The following is a 17,807-nucleotide window of genomic DNA, read 5'->3' on the forward strand; positions in this document are numbered from 1 at the left end:
TCAATATTTCTATATTTCATTAGATGTTCATGTGGTTTGGTTATTTGCCTTTTGGTTCAAAGTACACTGAGAGAGGCCTTTTTTTTTATTAGTGATCTTAATAATTTTTTTTTTCATCTAATTGAATACAATATATTTTTGTATGATTATCAGTCCAAAGAGGGAGAGAGGAAAGAGGGGAACATGAGGAGAAAGTGCAAGGTCAGGAAGAACCAAGTAAGAAAACAGACAAGGAACAGTGACAGGCAAAACAGAAACTGTTAAACTGCTTGAGAGAGTTGACCACCAAAAGTATTTGCCAACTTCAAGGTGAGGCGACACAGGTTAAAATGAAAGGAATAAATCTGCAGAGCCATAGTAGTATCTGCAGTAAAGATATTTTCATACATTGTACCATAGGCAAAGTTGCCTCCATTTTTATAATTTTTTTTTTTTTTATCAATAATTTGTACATTTCAAGGACCCTATTTTTGGAGTCTATTTTCATATATCTGTATTGTATTATACATACACATTAAAAGTGAATCTCTGTCCAAAAAATGCACTCAGTTTACTTTTTACTCACTATTATCACCATTCATCATTTTCCCCCAGTAAAGTAATTAAGGTTAGGATGTGTGTATGTGTGTTTTGTTTTTTTTTTTAATTCCAATGCATTCTTCTTTTGCAGCATTTAAATAACCTTGATCAGATTTGATGGTTTTGTTACAGACTTTTTAAAAAAAAGTGTTTTGCTTTTCTTTCACAAATGTGGGATTAAATTGTGTTAAAATGTACAAAACAATGATGTCATATTTTGAGACGAGGACCCAGGCACAGAGAGACTTGATGAATTTAAGAATCTTATGATTTAATAAAGAAATTTGCTGACTTGCATAGAGATGGTAAAATTATGATGACTGATAACGGAGATGGAGACAACAGATGATGAGGCCAGGGAGGAACAGGGGTTTAAATGCACCAAGGAGACATCCAGAGGGAACTCAGGACAACTGGAGACATTTAAGGATGCAGGGAAGAAGTGTCATCGTGACGAGTAAAGTTTGTCTTGCCTGGCTGAGCAGCTCTGGGTGCTCAGCACCCCCAAAGCTCTGATCCTAGAATCGCCCCTGGAGCAGAGAGATTACAATTTTAGATTTTTTTTACTCATTTTTATTCTGCTTTTAATTGTTATTTTCACTTCAGTCTAGTTTCACTCTGTTTCCAGAGTTAGTTTACTTTTTTCACATTTCACAATTTTTTAGGGTTATAGGATATATTAAAGGCTGAGATCAAAAATAAAACATGAGCCATTTATGGCTGATAAAGGTCTACGCTAAAATCCAAGACAGAAGGAAACCAAAGTCCAAGAAACAAAGTACTCAGAGAAAACACACACAGGAAGCAGGGAGGCACAACACAACAAGGTTTAACTGAAAGTCTGGGGTGTATATACAGTATGCAAGGGGAGTGGAAACAGCAGGGAAACAAGAAACATGTAAAAAATAGTCAACATTCAGCAAGACAAGAAATAAAACTAGAAATAAGGCCGCAAAGTCAAGCCTAAAAAAAAAAACAATCATTATGGAAAGAGACAAGAACTGAATACACATAATTTTGACACAGAAAGATACAAGAGGAAAGGCTAGAAAAATGAGAAACAACTACACAAAATGATCCAAACCACAATACTAATAAATAAAAATGGTCTGTATTTGTATAGCGGTTTACTTGGTCCTAAGGACCCCAAAGCGCTTTACACTATGCACAATCATCCACCCATTCACACACTGGTAATGGCAAGCTACAGTGTAGCCACAGCCACCCTGGGGCGCACTGACAGAGGCGAGGCTGCCGGACACTGGCGCCACCGGGCCCTCTGACCACCACCAGTAGGCAACGGGTGAAGTGTCTTGCCCAAGGACACAACGACCGAGACTGTCGGATCCGGGGCTCGAATCGGCAACCTTCCGATTACAAGATGAACGCCCAACTCTTGAGCCACGATCGCCCCTAAATATTACAACTAGATAGCAACTGAAACAAAGAACTAAAGGGACAGAAAGGAATATGACAATCAAATATAATTGACATACAAACCATGAACCAAATAGCATTTTAAATAAAAGTCCACAAAGATTCTGGGGCTAGGACCCAGGATTATGACAGATACATATGGCAGTTGGTGTGTGGATCTTTCTGTATAGCTCTACTGCTGCTACAAGAGTAGCAAACAAAAATTTCTATTTTAAATCTCTATTTAAGATTATTTTTAAAAATTAATGGGAAACTGATTTGAGGAAAACCAATTCCAGACCCAAATTAGCCAAATATTTGAAGAAAGATTTCCACCTCTTCAGAGTGTGTTAGACATTTTGTGGTGCAGTTTGTAGTTGTACATCATCTTTATTGGTCTAAGGACAAATCAAAAATCCAGCCACACCTTGATCCTCCATGTGACCAATGCAGAGGGCTCCAGCTATAGTTTTACATACGTTTTGATTATGTCCAAAGCTATATATCATATGCCAATGTATTTTTTAGACTTTCTCTAAAATATATGGCCAAATGGTACATTCATCTCTGCTGATTTCACTTGTTTTTTTTTTGTATTGTTTTTTTTACATATTTCTCTTAGTGAGCATGATGCTTGTGATTTCCTTGTCTTCGTTTCTCTATTGCCCAGAAGACTAATACTTTCTAAATAGAAGGATTCTCTGCCCACCATGTTTTGCCACTGGAAGAAAGGTAATGCCTCATTTTCATCTAGAAAAAAATATATATCATTAGAGGATCTTTTGGGAAATTGTATGTTATCTGGCAGCCATTCACATCCTTTGTGTGTGGCAGCTGTTGTTATTAGCACATAACTGTAATGTTATTAGAGTACTGAATGCATAAATGACCATTTATTTTTATACATTATTGAGTAAATATGTCAATGATGTCTGACTATGTTCGTGTCCTTGAACTGCAATTCTAGGGGTAGAGTGGGAGACGTTTGATAAATGGGTTCAAACTGGTTTATGAAGGTCGGTATTATATTTTTCTGGCACGAAATACAATAAAAAAATGACCTTGGTAAAATAATGTCAATGCTTATATTTACATTTTTATATTAAGATTGCCTTGATTGAGCCACATATGCGTCTTTTTATTGTCTGCTGTTTTTGGTATTTCTATGGATATCACTCTTTATCTTTTACAGTTTCCCTTTAAAGAATGCAGCGACTCAGCCAGAAACATTAGGAATGATCATAGGAACAATGACTACTTATAGAAATTTATGGCAGTTTCTGGAGTAGTTCGATATTTTATTCCAGATGAAGCAGGCTGATAAAGCAACACCGCCACCCGAAGAGCAGCCATGCTGGGGAGCAGAGTGAGGGCAGAAATACTGCAGACTCTTTCTATAAAGTGCACTGCTGAGGTGAGTCTAGGTAAAATCCATTATTCTTTATTGATTCTCCAAGTATCTCTACACGGAGGAGGAGATGGAGATAAAAGAGGAGCAGATGAGTAACAGAGGGAGTTTTAAGCTTTGTTACAAGTGAGATGTGGGTTATAAAAAAAGGGGGGGGGGGGGGGAGGCTGGGGTTTAATGTTCTTAATATTTTGTAGATTCAGTTTAGTCAGCAGTTTTATTTTGTCCCAGAGCTGTCAGAGGTTTCTAAAATATGGAGAAACTTATTTTAATACCCACAGAGACCTCTTGAGGTTTTGGAAAACAATAGCTTACACAATGTTTGGTACTGTTGCAAGAAAAAAGAGAAAATTTGAGCTGCCCTTTTCCAGCATTTTTCATCCAAAAATATCTATTAATAATGTGAGACAGGCTGTTCACACGGTTGCTCCAAGGAGACCTGAGGCAATGCAGAGTCAGCCTGTGACGTTTCTCCCTGTGTGTCACTGGGATTTGAATCCAGCAGCAAATGTCAGGTTTCCCAGAGATTTCCATTCATTTTAAAATGTCTCAAATAAAGCTGACACTTTATTGCATAAAATTTAATAAAACTCAATTAAACCAATATATGTTATCAGAACTGTCTCCTTAAGTTAAATAGTAGATACTCCAATTTTAGTTGTAGGCCTTTCAAAAGCTTCCACCTGATTAAAAGAAGAGGAATCTATATTGGCTGGATGTTGTTGACTCCTGGCCAGCTTTGGTGTCCAAAACCAATACCCGTCAGCCTCTTCTCCCTCCCTATTGGCTCACAGGAGATCGATAGTGAGAAGGCGGCAAGGCCGCAGGCACGGATTGTAGATGAACCTAAACCATTACAAGTGACAGGAGGAAAAGTGAGGATGTGCTGGATGTACAATGGCTGCTTATATTTAGTGGAGATAATATGTTCTGAAGGTCTTTCTTAATAAGTCCCTGAAAACATATTGCATTGTGTGGCACTGTAAATCTTTGCTGGGAACAGATAAAGATTTTTTTTCTTTCTTTAAAAATATATAAAGAAACAAATTCCAAGAGTCCATTAAAAGGTGTATTAATTCTGCATGTCGCAGACGAGAAAAAGTGTGCAGCTGCTTCAGATATTGACTCACTTTCCTCTGTGATTTTTTTTCCTCGTTGTGCGGTGAATATATAACAGGAACGAAGACAGACCAAAGCACGCCAAGGGTGTGGTGGTCGAGGCATGGCCTGCTGTGAACAAATCAAATCAAATCACTTTTTTTTTTTTTTTTTTTTTTTTTATTGTCACATCACATGTGCAGGCACACTGGCACAGCACATGCGAGTGAAATTCTTGTGTGCGAGCCCCACAAGCAACAGAGATGTGCAAACACAACAACACAAACGAGCAAAATACAAGAATGGCCAACCTGAAACTAATAAATATATGTACAATATATAATAGTGTATGCATTTCTGGATGTGTATACTAAATATTTTCCTACGTGTGTGTGTGTGTGTGTGTGTGTGTGTGTGTGTGTGTGTGTGTGTGTGTGTGTATACACATTTTTACAAATTAAATAGTAAAAAAATAAAATAAAATAATAATAATAATAATAATAATAATAATAATAAAATATATAAAATATACAGAGTTGAATATGTGCAAAACAAGTGGCATTTATATACAGTGTGGAGTGCATAATGTTGAAGTTCCAGTAGTGAAGCTGAGGTGTCTATGACGTGTTCAGCAGTCTGATGGCCTGATGGAAAAAGCTGTCTCTCAGTCTGCTGGTACGGGACCGGATGCTGCAGAACCTCCTTCCTGATGGAAGCAGTCTGAACAGTTTATGGCTGGGGTGACTGGAGTCCTTGATGATCCTCCCCGCTTTCCTCAGGCACCGCTTCCTGTAGATGTCTTGGAGGGAGGGAAGCTCACCTCCAATTATCCGTTCAGAGCACCGCACTACTCGCTGGAGAGCTTTGCAGTTGTAGGCGGTGCTGTTGCCATACCAGGTGGTGATGCATCCAGTGAGGATGCTCTCAATGGCAACAGCTGAAGGTGATGAAACAGCCCTGAAACAGCTTTATAGAAGATGAAATAAATACATAACATACTCAGATGTGACAAAAGGCTTCTCACTCTTGTCTCTCTAATGTCTCCCATCTGAAACCTCATGAAATATCTAAGCATTCATAAAAAGATTTAAAGAAAATCAATGTGGACTAACTTTAACTTTTCTTCTATATATTAAAAGGAAAGCATGTTAAACTGCCCAACTTTACAGCAGACATACAGTAAACATGTTTACAGCCTGGTTCATAACTATTTTTTTGTCTACAGACAATATACTTATTTGTGAAGGGCGAATTTATGAAACACACCTGTGAACTTTACTAAGCTTTGAATTTACTGACAGTTGCCTTCCGATGCATAGCTGAATGATAGGCATTACCTCGGCTAACAGTGCTCTTAGTGCCTTTGGTAGCTTTTTAATCCAACTGGCTGACATATAATATGGTTTTTCATATGGTTATTTCTAAAAACCAAACTAAATATGGTCACTTCCGAGTCAAAAAACAATGGAAATGGCCATAAAGCTCAAACTGAGGCCTGGAAATCCATAAACTAATAGACAAAAAGCTATATCTATCTTTTATACACAGTCTGCAAGTTGTTCTCATCAATGCAGTGCTTTAACCTCTTTTGTTTTTTCACAGTTAAGTACCCATAAATGTTTGTTTTTTTTATTTAACGCCAGAATACTTTAGCATATGAAGACTTTGACTCAGTGACGACAACATGGCCAGGTCCTATATCCTTAATACTTTTTTTGACTGAGGGGCACACGGTGCAGTTTGCCCAAGTATGTGCGTGTATTTTTATGTCCATTTAAACCCTTGAATCCACAAGTTTAATTCTACATTAAAGCTGCTTTTCTGTGTCATTACCTCCAAATATAGACTATCGTTTAGAAAAGAAACAGGATTTGCCTCAAGCTGCTTATTTGACACATCACCCCAGGAAGCTATGAATATATACAGCTTCTAGTTAGTGCAGCAGAAGACCAGAAGCTAAAGAAATGGGCTTTACATAAAGGAAGGTTGCTAGTTTGCACCCTCAAAGGAATGGGAGAAAGTTGAAATGGTGATTTAAATGAATAAAAAAATATTTAAAACACTTTTTTGCTTTGCTATGAGTAAATGTTGCAACCCTAAATTCAGTGACTGACTGATAACTTTGTATGTAAAATGTTTACACTTTGGGGCCACTTAAGGCACAAAACACAAGACAACCTTATGAGAAAGGCAAAATGATAACCTTGAGATAAATACAGTAAAAACAAATAAAAACAAAAAGGCAGGTGTTCCCTGATTTAAGGCTGTATTAGACAGACAAATATCTGGCGTTATGTCGCATTGTGAGAGAGGCTTTAAGGCCTGCCTTTTAAAAGTTTCACTAACAAAATTGGCCTGGAACAAAAGAAAAGGACAGAGTTGACCTACATCTATCAATCCACCAATCCCTATCCTGTCTTAAAGACCTTATAGTATTATAACAGCCCGCTTCTCTCTCAGGCTGATGGTTTATTTGTGATTCCTGTGGTATTTAAAATTTATATATGCAGTGCAGCCTATGATTTGCTATCATTGTGCAGTCTACTTACGTAAAGCTTGATGCTGTGCCCAAGTTTATTAAATCCAAGTTGCACAGTTTGATTTGGAATAAGTGAAATTTCAGAGCCTGTAGGCATTTCTACTTCTCCAAAGGTTTTGTGTTCCTCATAAAACTTTCCAGATCATTGTCTTTCCTCATTAGTTTAACTGTTACCCAGCTAACCAGCTTCACACCAGGTGGATAGTACACTTTATTAGGTTATTAAGTGCAACTTTATAGCTCACCTCCATGCTTCCTATTTCCAAAGCATCTGCACATTCTTACAGTCTTTCAGTTCAGTATAAGCTACCGCAGTTCAGTATAAGCTACCGCAGTTCAGTATAAGCTACCGCTGTTTTATTAAAACCTGCTTGTCTGTGACCGTCCTCCCAGTTGTCTGGATTGTTTGTCTGATTCTTTCTGTCCCAGAGTTCCAGACTGTCGCCTTGCTTATTGATCACACTGCCTTCAATTCAGCCTACTCTCACTGACTTTTTGCATTTTGTTTTTCTTTCCAGTTATTGAGTAGTTGCAACAAGGTACTGGCTGATAATAAAATTTCATGATGTTTTATCTTTAGTACAAAGTGCTTTTCCGTGGCCTGTGGGCTGAATGTGCCATACCGCTGAAAGAAACTTAGACAAGACTTCATACAAAGAACTGAGCCTGAGAGTCTCTGTCATAGGGCAGTGTGTCTAATCATCAGACCACCCTCTGTTACCGTCAACCCACCCCTGGTCCCTGCAGCAATAAATGCAACGCTTGTGCTTTATGTTGAAGATTAATGGCATCAATCATACCTCCTCATCAGGCCACACGCACATACACATTGCAGACACTGTAATCAGCACTGGCATTTTATTTTTTTTGCAGATTAACGCTCATTTTTTCTTTTCCTTTGGGTTATTCTGTGAGTGAAATGAACTGGCACTGCTTAGAGCCACAAGAGTAATTATTTATTGTCAGGCTCTGCTACTTCCATCTTAGAACTTGCGAACTGTATTTTACTCTGTAGAAGAACATGTGAAATAGTGGGAAGTTTCTTTAAGTTAGGCTAGTTTCATTGACGTAATCCAGAATCACAGAGATGTGAGCCATGGGCAGGACCTGAGCCGCATTCCCCAAAGACATGGAATGAGGATAGACTAGTCATGATTAGTCTAAGCTTATTCCTGGCACCACCACCACACTTTAGAAAACCGGTCTCCAACCCCCGGGCCACGGTACCAGTCTGTGAGTTGTTTGGTACCGGGCCGCGAGAGCTGACGCTCGGGCGGGAAATTTATGTTTTTTATGGGTTTTTGTCGCTTTTTATCGTTATTTTTTTCAATCGTTTTTATCATCTGTTATGAATAAATCTTCTTTTTTGGTACCGGTACTAGTTTTATTTTGTTGTATTTATCCGTGACACCTTAAAAGCCAGTCTGTGAAAATATTGTCAGACACAAACCGGTCCGTGGCGCAAAAAAGGTTGGGGGCTGCTACTTTAGAATAAAATTAATGTCATGTATAGGTGACATCAATTATATTACAAATTAATTATATATTAGTGCTAATAGTATTTTTTAAGCTTTCTGCATTGTATTTATTAACTGTATTAAGCCTTTAATGTACATAATATTCACCAGTTGTTCAGAAACCTTATTAACAATAATAGATTTTTGAATGAGAATATGTCAATTTAGTTTCAAGTAAATTTTCAAAGCAGTAATTACTTTTCCCAGCAGCGGATTTATTAATGCTGTTGTGAGCTGCCACCAAGTGGCGCTGATAATGAAGTGCAAGCGGCACAAACGTGCTAACATGAGCCATGACTAATGCTTGGATGATTTCAAAAGTGCTCAAAAAGCTTTCTGACCTTTGCACTTAACAGTCATCAATATGTGGTGCTGACAAGTCGGCTGTCAACATTTGTGGTATATGAAAATAGGTACTGTCTGTTCCTTTACATAGACAGAGAATTTAAGCCTGTTTGTTTTGTTTGTTGATTTGTTTTGATTTTATAAGATTAGTTTAAATGTAGAAACCATTATAAAACAGCTCTTTAATAACATAAAGTGTCAGCTGTCCTTTACACGCAACACTGATATGCTGCGTGCAGCCCTATCAGCTTTATTTAAAACACACACAGATGTTTCTAGTCCATAAAAGTATAAAAACAGACTCACCACTTCCAGAAGTCATGAAGCTATTACTGGTGTTACTGTCACGCCTCAGATAACAATGTCTGGCTTTCAGCAACCAGACAACCCAGTCAAACAAAGAAGCAGTGCATGAATGCATGAAATGTCTAGGATGGCAGTGTTAGTGGGCTTCTGAAGCTTTCTGGAGCTTTGATTTATAGAAGATGACATCATGGCTGAATATATTCTGTCAAAGTCTAAGGTGGAACATGTGCTGGAAAAGCCTCTTTGTTTTACTTCTGCCATTAAACTGCTTTAAATGTTACTTGTCATAATGAATCCCTGTTAAACTTGCTTTTTCCAATTATTAAATGCTACTGTATGTCGAAAGCAAAATTATTTCCAAGTTGAAAAAACAATTTTAAAAAAGGAGCCTTTTTTTTTTAAATTTTTTATTCATTTGCTTTGAGTTTACTTTAAACACAATCTTTTGCTTTCACACAAGGTCTATTTAAAACACTGAAACAGATACACAGAATGCAACTGCCACCTGTTGTTCCCCCTCCCTTCACTTTTCATCTTTCTTTTTAAATCCATCAACAGCCAAGCTGCTTGCCGTCCTTTGACGTGCCACACATAATCCTTCTGGTGCCAATAAAATGAAACACGATAAAGTCAAGTACAGATATGGAACATCACCGATGGAAACAATATGTGTTCATTTAAATCCTCTTTAATTGTCTTAAGGTGACATAACAAAACAAAATATTCTTTGGTAACAAAAACAAAACAAAACATGGGCTTCTACACTTTTATTTTACACTTTAAGTGCATTGAGTTGTTAAACTGAGTGACTATCAGGTAAAATGCAGCACAGGTGGGATTTATACTTGCTTTTACCTCAAACTAAACTCCAGCAGCTTTTGGGTCAATTTGTCTCCCATTAGGTATTCCACTTTTTCTGTCTAGACAGCTTAACTTTTCCTGCTTTCAGAGGTGATCTCACTGTGCTCCGCCGCCTGTGTCGAACATCTTCTTACGGCCCTCCATACCTGACATGGCCTCCACATTCTTACGCCAGTCGCCTACTTCACTGGTAAGCACCTGAGAATGAAGAGAACCGGGAAAAAAGAAATAAAAATCAGAAAAAAATGTTTTGATACTGAGAAACACAAGAGATTAGGAGCTAAGACGTGAGAGTGGTGATTCTGGTACCTTGTCCTGTTTCACATCCTCTTTCTTCACAGACTTGAGGTTGGCTCTGAGGTCCATTGAACCTTTGTGTTTGGAGCCCAGGAGGGCTCTCATCATCTCGTCTGCTGACACCCTCACTTTTCGCAGGGCAGGCTTTTTGAACTTGCCCCCAAGGTCCTGTACCTTCAGCTTCAGCTCATGGATCTAAAGCATTATGACGCAAAATGTATGAAAAAAACAGAAACAGGAAGAAAAAGCTCACTTTGTCTCCTTATTCTTTAGTTTTTTAGGAGAGTACATAGTGTAAAAGTGCTGCAATAATATTTGAGTAATGTCTTTCTGTTATATTGGCCGGCCTGTTCTGGTTTGACCTAAATATACAGTTAATAGAGAATTTAGCCCCCGATTTCAATGCAGACATTTTACAGATACAAAGGATATGCAGAGGTCTGGAGGATAAAAGAGACTTACATCTTTGTTATGCTTGCTCACTTTGGATTCACAGTCATATCTCTCCTCATCCACAATATCAATTTTTGTATGAAGCTGCTTGCACAGTTCCTAAAAGATCAGATATTGATAACATTAATAGTATTATATTTTCTGCTTTACAAAAGCTGGTCTTTTGTGGCTTTAGAGAGCTTACTTGTAGTTCTTGCAGGGACTTTCCAGACATTTGCAACGGAGGCAACTTTTCTCCTAAATAGCGTACTTTCTCCTCCTCCCTCTCTTGCCTCTCCTTCTCCAAATCCTCACAGGCTCTTGTGAGGAGCAGCATCTGATTGGACACAAATGGGTATCAATCACAGGACGAGGAAGTTTTAGTCTGACCGTGACAAAAATGATAATTTATGTTGGTTTTCATAAACAGTATGTATTATGTTATATGGCAGTGAGTCAAGTGTGCACTAAGAGTCAATGAAACTTGCAGCATGTGCATGGCTCGTCATATTGTTCTTATATAAAATAGTATTAAATTAATATCAAGTTTTGTTTTCATGGGGATATATAGCAAACAAAAAAAGGTGTGTAAAGGCAACTCACTTTGAGGGAGAGCTTGCGAGAAGCCGAAATCTTCGACTTCGGCTGTGGAGAAAGCCAAAGCACAATCAGCTCAGTGATTCTAAATCAAATATTGATTATTTAGGTCTGTAAGGTGATATTTACAGTGTCGAGTACAGTAAATAAAAGGCTAACAAAGTACACTGTATCTTTCAACTAAAATTAAACATTGCACATTGTATGGAAAGACCTGCGAGTGTCAAACTTGACTCCACTTACTGCAGTCACACATAAAAAGATAACGCTTTATTATTAGGATGAAGTCAAGGGGAAAGCTCTCAGGGATGCAGATAACAATTCTGACAGATAACCACTGCCACATCTTTGCCATGTGTGCAAGGACAATGTGTCCCCTGTCCATGCATGGAGGATTAACACTGTGGAATATAGCTGGCTCACCTTTTCCCCTCTGGGATTCATCGCTCTGGATCTGTCGTGCTCCTGAAACAGCAAGCAGGAACACATGAGGACGATGATCTTAAAGGCAACGGCAGGTTTACATGAGTGCATTATCTATTCTTATCCTTTTAGGAAGCGAGCACAACTTTCCCTTAAAAAACATTTTCACAAATATGAACCATACAGCAGGCATAAAAGGAATTTTCTTACCTCACTTCAACTTCTTGAGCAGAAACAAACACATGGAAGAAAAGAAAGTTTATTATTATTAGTATTAGTCATGTTTTGGTGTAATATGTCATCCCATTAAACTACACTGAAAATTAACCATGTATTTACTCCATCATGTTGATCGTCATCCCAAATATTAATTTTTTCATTCTGTATTTTTTACAGTTTAACTAATGACAGCTCAGCACATTTGTTAAGCGAATACATCAGCTGCAACATTTGTTCTGACAAAAAAAAGCAAAGCCAGACAGCAGCAGCTGCACACAGATTTTTAAGATCAGCTCTTTGTTAGGTTGACAGCATTTATGTACAAGTATGTACAAATTACTATATTGTACAGCTTTAACCAAAACAACACTGGCTAAGCACTGTCTTATTGTCTACAAAATCTATTTACTTTTTATATTTTCTGCTCTAATCTTGTAAGAAAATTAAAATTATATTAGTACCTTCTTGTTAGTCACTCTGGCAATATTCTGAGAAACCTTAACTAGGTAAAACACACAATATAGCATCTGTTCTTTTACCTGTAAATGAGCGTCTGTGGAGGTGAAGAGAGTCAAACGGCAGCTGCTGAAGACAATGGGCAGCTTTTTATGTGGGGTTGATGGCCAGTGGACAGCAGATATAACGTCTGGTCCCAAGAATGTGCTGGCAAGAGACCAAGCACTAAATATCACCTCCCCTGACACTGACAACACAAGGAAAGTGTAATAATAAATCCGTAGCATTGCCTTAATGGTATTGTCTAGAGATCAGCATTTGAAATGTTATCATTTTTCCCAATTGGAATAATTGGAAAAATTCACAAGCTGATATATTAGTAACAAATATTGTCATTATTATAAGTTCTCATAAAAAGGACATTCGAAAGCTTGCCAATTCTTCTATGTTGGTGAAGCCAGTAGCTATATAACCTAAGCAATTACATCAATTCATTATAGCTAAAGAGATTCTCTCAGTAATAAATATGCTGTTTATGAGAAACCTAAAGCCTTTACTGGGGCTAGCCAATGCAGACAATCATACTCTAAGAATAGATCAGGCCTCTTCACCATTGTACTCTGCTTTTAACCGAGTTAGCTGTGTCAACACATGCGGTAAGGTTTACTGCAGGTACAGTGAAAAAACAGAGTTTAATTCATTTTTTTTTCTTTTTACAGACAGTTGCAAAGAATCTGGGGTTTTCTTATCCAAGGTCTTTACATGACTAAACGGTTTACAGACTCCAGAGAAATCTCTGTGCGTATGACTGTATGAGCTCAGGAACACTTCTAAAAGCTTTGTAGAAAGCAAAAATCACTGCAAGCACAAATGGTCAAGACCTTGTTAATGCTGGATACAGCTTTCAAAGCAACATGCTGTCCTTTCAAATTTTCAGGAAATGGAAACAGGAAGTTGGTAAAGACAGGAAAAATCTGCTGTGTGACAAGGCATGTAACAGCCATTCATTTCCTGGGGTGAAATGAGCATCTTGGTGTAGAAAAGTCAGAGTTTCAAAATATTTGTTGTTTCATTTTAGGGTCATTTTTCAGTGACATTTGAAAAAATGACAAATTCTTTCTGTGAGAATTACCAAAACAGTCAAAGAAATCCCAACAGTGCACACTCTTTAAATAAACTACATTAAAAAGCAAGGCAGTTGCTCAAAGCTGAAGAAGGCGCATATACAAAGATTTCAAAACACAAACATCTACTGTCAACAATTCTTTGGCACAACTTTACAAAGACTCCAGAGTATGAGCGCTAATCTTGACCTGAGCGCTGACTCTTCTTGCAAATCACTTAACCCCTGAGCATCAAGTTTCTAATCTTTCCAGTGGCTTATACTGGAATAAAACTGATGCAAGCGCTAAGGTGTTTTTGGTAAACTGAGCATTAGCTACAAAGGGCATCTTCATATAGAGCCACATGTTACATGGAACAGTCAATGCTCCTTTGCTCTCTTGAAGGCTTCTCACAGATTAGAAATCATTGTGAAAATTAGTGAGAATATCTGTCAGCTAAAAGATGAGCCTGTCAGACATGGTTCCTTCTGACCCTACTTGACTTCACTGTAACGCCATTATAGACCGACCACATAATACCATTCAAGTTTAGTATCGCGGATGAGTTTTGCATTCTGTGGCTTTAAGAGCAGTGCATTCAGCAGCTCTTAAGTTCAAGATAGAGTATTAAATATTCATTGCTAGAAATCTGAAGATTGCTTGCCAGTATTATTGTTCAGTTTGTTACATCTCAAACTTCTTTGTCTTTGCAATTTTTAAATTAAATCAATATATATCTTACGTCAGCTTGTATTTGAATCATTTTACCCCAATAATTTCCATTAAATTCATAGACAACATAACTCTAAGAGCTTGGGTTTTTTTGTGCCAGTAAATATTCTTATGGCATACACTACCAACTTATCTGTCATATTAGCAGTACACTGCTTTCAGCGGTGGGCAAGCTAAAGAGACAATACCTCAGTGTGTAACGAGTGTCAGTAAAAGGAAGAAGATGAAGGGGACAACAAATGTCCTGTCATATTTTTTTTCCAGTGATCCTCAGCAGGTGGGAGCGCTATTTCTGATGCAACCCAACTCCCTCCTGTCTTTGCACAGGCACACGGGCACCCAAAAAGAAAACTAGGCAGGCCTTGGTATCGGGGAACTGCTTGTAATGCACTTTCTACTGGTGCTGCTTTCACAAATAGGTCAGTTACTTTTGGGCTTAAAGGAAAGAACAAATGGAAAATTATTTTTTTGAATTTAAAGAAGATATTTAAAGTTATATTTTGCATTTGTTGTATTTGTCATATGTTCCATAGTCCACCTGAACCCATGGTCATGACATAACAAGTTAAGTTATCGTGTGTATTGTGTATCAAATGTACTACTTTTTAGGAAAAACAAAATGAAAGTAATTTTTTTTTTCATTTACAGCCCTAAAGTACAACTTTGAGTTATTTTAATAATCATGTATTAAACTTGAGCATCAGAATGAGGGAATACCATTTAAGTGACTTTGACCGTGGTTATTGGCGCCAGATGGTCTGGTCTGACTATTTCAGAAACTGCTGATTTTCCCCACATGAACCTCTCTAGGGTTTCCAGAGGGTGCGTCAAAAACAGGCACATAAAAAAACAGGAAATGAAGAACAGTCCACTAGAAAAAAATGCTTTCTTAATACTAGATGTCAGAAGATAATGCGCAGACTTTTCAAGCCAAAATGACAGTACCTCAAATAACCGCTTGTTACAACCAAGGTATGCAGAAGAGCTTATCTGAAGGCACAAACACTTCAAACCTTGAAGCACATGGGCTACAGCAATAGAAAAACCACACTGTTGTCAGTTAGGAACACAAAACGGAGGGCACAGTTTACACAGTTTACATTGACCCCACCAAAACTGGTTAATAGAAGATTGGAAAAAATGTTTGAGTTTGTGGGGTCAGATTTTGACATAAACTGCATGCCAGTATGAAACCACCTGCCCTTTATCAATTGTTCAGACTGGAGGTGGAGATGTAATCGTCCTGGGACTTTGGGTGTGTTCGTGTCAAATGAGCATTATTTGAATGCCCCAGCCCTCCTGACTATTTTTGCTGACCATGCCTCCACAGTCACCAGATTTCGATCCAAAAGAACACCTTTGGGATGTCGTGGATGAGCAGGCTCACATCATGGACGTGTACGGCTCACGAATCTGCAGCAGTTGTGTGATGCTATCACATCACTTCCCTTATCAAGCTACACTCTGATAAGAAACATTTGTGAGGCTCTTTTTTCTTTCTTGTGTATTTTTAGTATCTTTTTTTAATATATAAGTGCCTTGTCTTGAGTTCCCTTATAAGTATCTCATAACTGGCAGGGTCAAAGAGGCATCCTGAGAGAAAGCACAGCTGGAAGCAAAGTTAAAAAATTCAAGTTACTGAAAATCTGGTATGCCTACGCCCACACACCGGATTATTCTGGGGGGGATAAAGCAGTTACATAGCGAAGGTTCACACAGGAGGTTATACTGCAGCTGCAGGTACAGTCCAACTCAAAAGAAAAATCCTGGGCACATGGCAAAAATGGGACTTTTTTGTTGTAAAGCAATCGTCTGAAGATGGTTAAGTCTGGATTAAAATGAGATCGCAAAGTGGCTTTAGTGTGGCGTTGAGGTGTGGTAATCTCACAGCTGCACCAGCGTCTCATGTGAAATCCTATTTCGCTTGTGCAGGAGATGTCCGGCAGGGGGCGACAGCGATTCACATCAGAGAAGATGCTTGCTTTTACGCGTCAGTCATTGACAAGTCAGCGGTAATACAGACGTGACTCTGAAGCAGGATCTTTAAAATAAAGACTCTCACTCAAGAAACTTGGAGAAATATGTTGAAATATGCTGTAAAAGAAAAGTCAAAAGATTTAAAAAAAAATGTACAGGTAATATTATAAACAGTCACTTGTCACAGTAGGAATCTAAATTACTTAGCAGAAGCCTTTCAGTGGATATTACAGTAGCATGTGGATGCTGTGCCTTTTACTTTATGAAATCAATCATCAAGATAGTGCCTAATAATCGAAAAATGTTTCAAGGCAAGTCCAAAGAAGAAAGCGCTGATGGTTAAACTTCGTACAGCAAACTTTGGAGTCGCACGCTCCGCTGAGGTTCCAGCTCCTTGAGATAAGAAGTCTTCTTTGGATTTTGATGTGTTTATCTGCTCTTTAAGCCAGAATGTTTAACATTAAGGTTGACAGCTAACATTTTAGTGTTAAAAGGACAGTACCTTCAGCTTCACCTTCTTATATGGGATTAGAATAGCATATTTTTCATGTAAAACAGATTAAGACCTGTAACTGCTATCATAACAGATACAAGATTACACAATATGCTCTAAGGCATGTGTTTTATGGCACTGCTTTATCGACACATTTGCAAATTTAAGATGTGAATTTATTCCCCCTTTTTTATTGACATTATGTGAGTGTGTTATATGGTCTGGCAGAATGCACTGCACGCCTAGAAGCATTATAATCTTATAATATTCCATGTGCTCCTCGGTTGCATGTTTGCACATAAAAACATCAAAAGCCTTTGCTCAGCATGCTCTACAGTGCGGCATGCGTAAATATACTGTTAAATATTTAGTCAGGACTAAACCAAAGTTGATTTTGCTTTATATATTTGTAGATTTGTAGAGAGAGAAACGTGGCACTCCAACAGTAAGAAGATTTGTTGGAACATTTTAAAGGGCAAAGGTTGCATTACAACGACAGAGGCCATAAAACCATTAAAAAGGGTTGTGTGATTAACTTGTATAACATCTACTGTTTGGGTTATCCCTAAATAAACATGACGTGCTGGAAGAGCTATTTATCCATGATTTTATCTATATGTTGTGTTAGAGCAGATACTTTAATAAAATAATTTCAATAAAATTCAAACCTAAATTGTGTTCAGGTCCTTCTCAGCTTGCTAGGTGCAGGGGAAAAGTGGACAAGCGTGAGCCGTAAGGATCGCGTGTGCTTTTATTTTGAAAGCCGTTTTCCGTTGTCGCACGAGGTACTATTGGCATTGATGCGCCTCCGACTGCACAAGAAGCACTTTGTCTGAGGGGAAAGAGGTGAGGGAGGGGGCGGTGTCGATAGAAGAAAGACGGGGAGGTGGAGGGGAGCTGAGTCGGAATTAGCTGGTTAACTTGCACCGCAGACCCCCAGTCCAGGATCTGGGCGATAACGTGCGGTGATCGTGGTCGTGGGGGTCGAGAGAGATCCAGGTGGAAAGGA

General features: G+C 38.2%; 1 protein-coding gene across 1 annotated transcript; it reads right to left on the reverse strand.

Annotated features, from left to right (window-relative positions):
- Positions 1-9,627: 9,627 nt before the first annotated feature.
- Positions 9,628-12,638, reverse strand: tnni1d (troponin I, skeletal, slow d). The gene is made up of 8 exons (XM_085376522.1): positions 12,577-12,638; positions 12,029-12,041; positions 11,819-11,860; positions 11,402-11,443; positions 11,004-11,135; positions 10,829-10,918; positions 10,379-10,561; positions 9,628-10,267 (listed from the first exon to the last, which is right to left on the reverse strand). The coding sequence occupies exons 3-8, from the start codon at positions 11,837-11,839 to the stop codon at positions 10,166-10,168; spliced, it is 570 nt and encodes a 189-aa protein (XP_085232648.1). The 5' UTR covers positions 11,840-11,860; positions 12,029-12,041; positions 12,577-12,638; the 3' UTR covers positions 9,628-10,165.
- Positions 12,639-17,807: the final 5,169 nt, after the last annotated feature.

The sequence above is a fragment of the Diplotaxodon limnothrissa genome, linkage group LG17, assembly GCF_057381915.1.
Source record: "Diplotaxodon limnothrissa isolate DT_005_m linkage group LG17, D_limnothrissa_male_GT1.1, whole genome shotgun sequence".
Lineage (NCBI taxonomy): Eukaryota > Metazoa > Chordata > Actinopteri > Cichliformes > Cichlidae > Diplotaxodon > Diplotaxodon limnothrissa.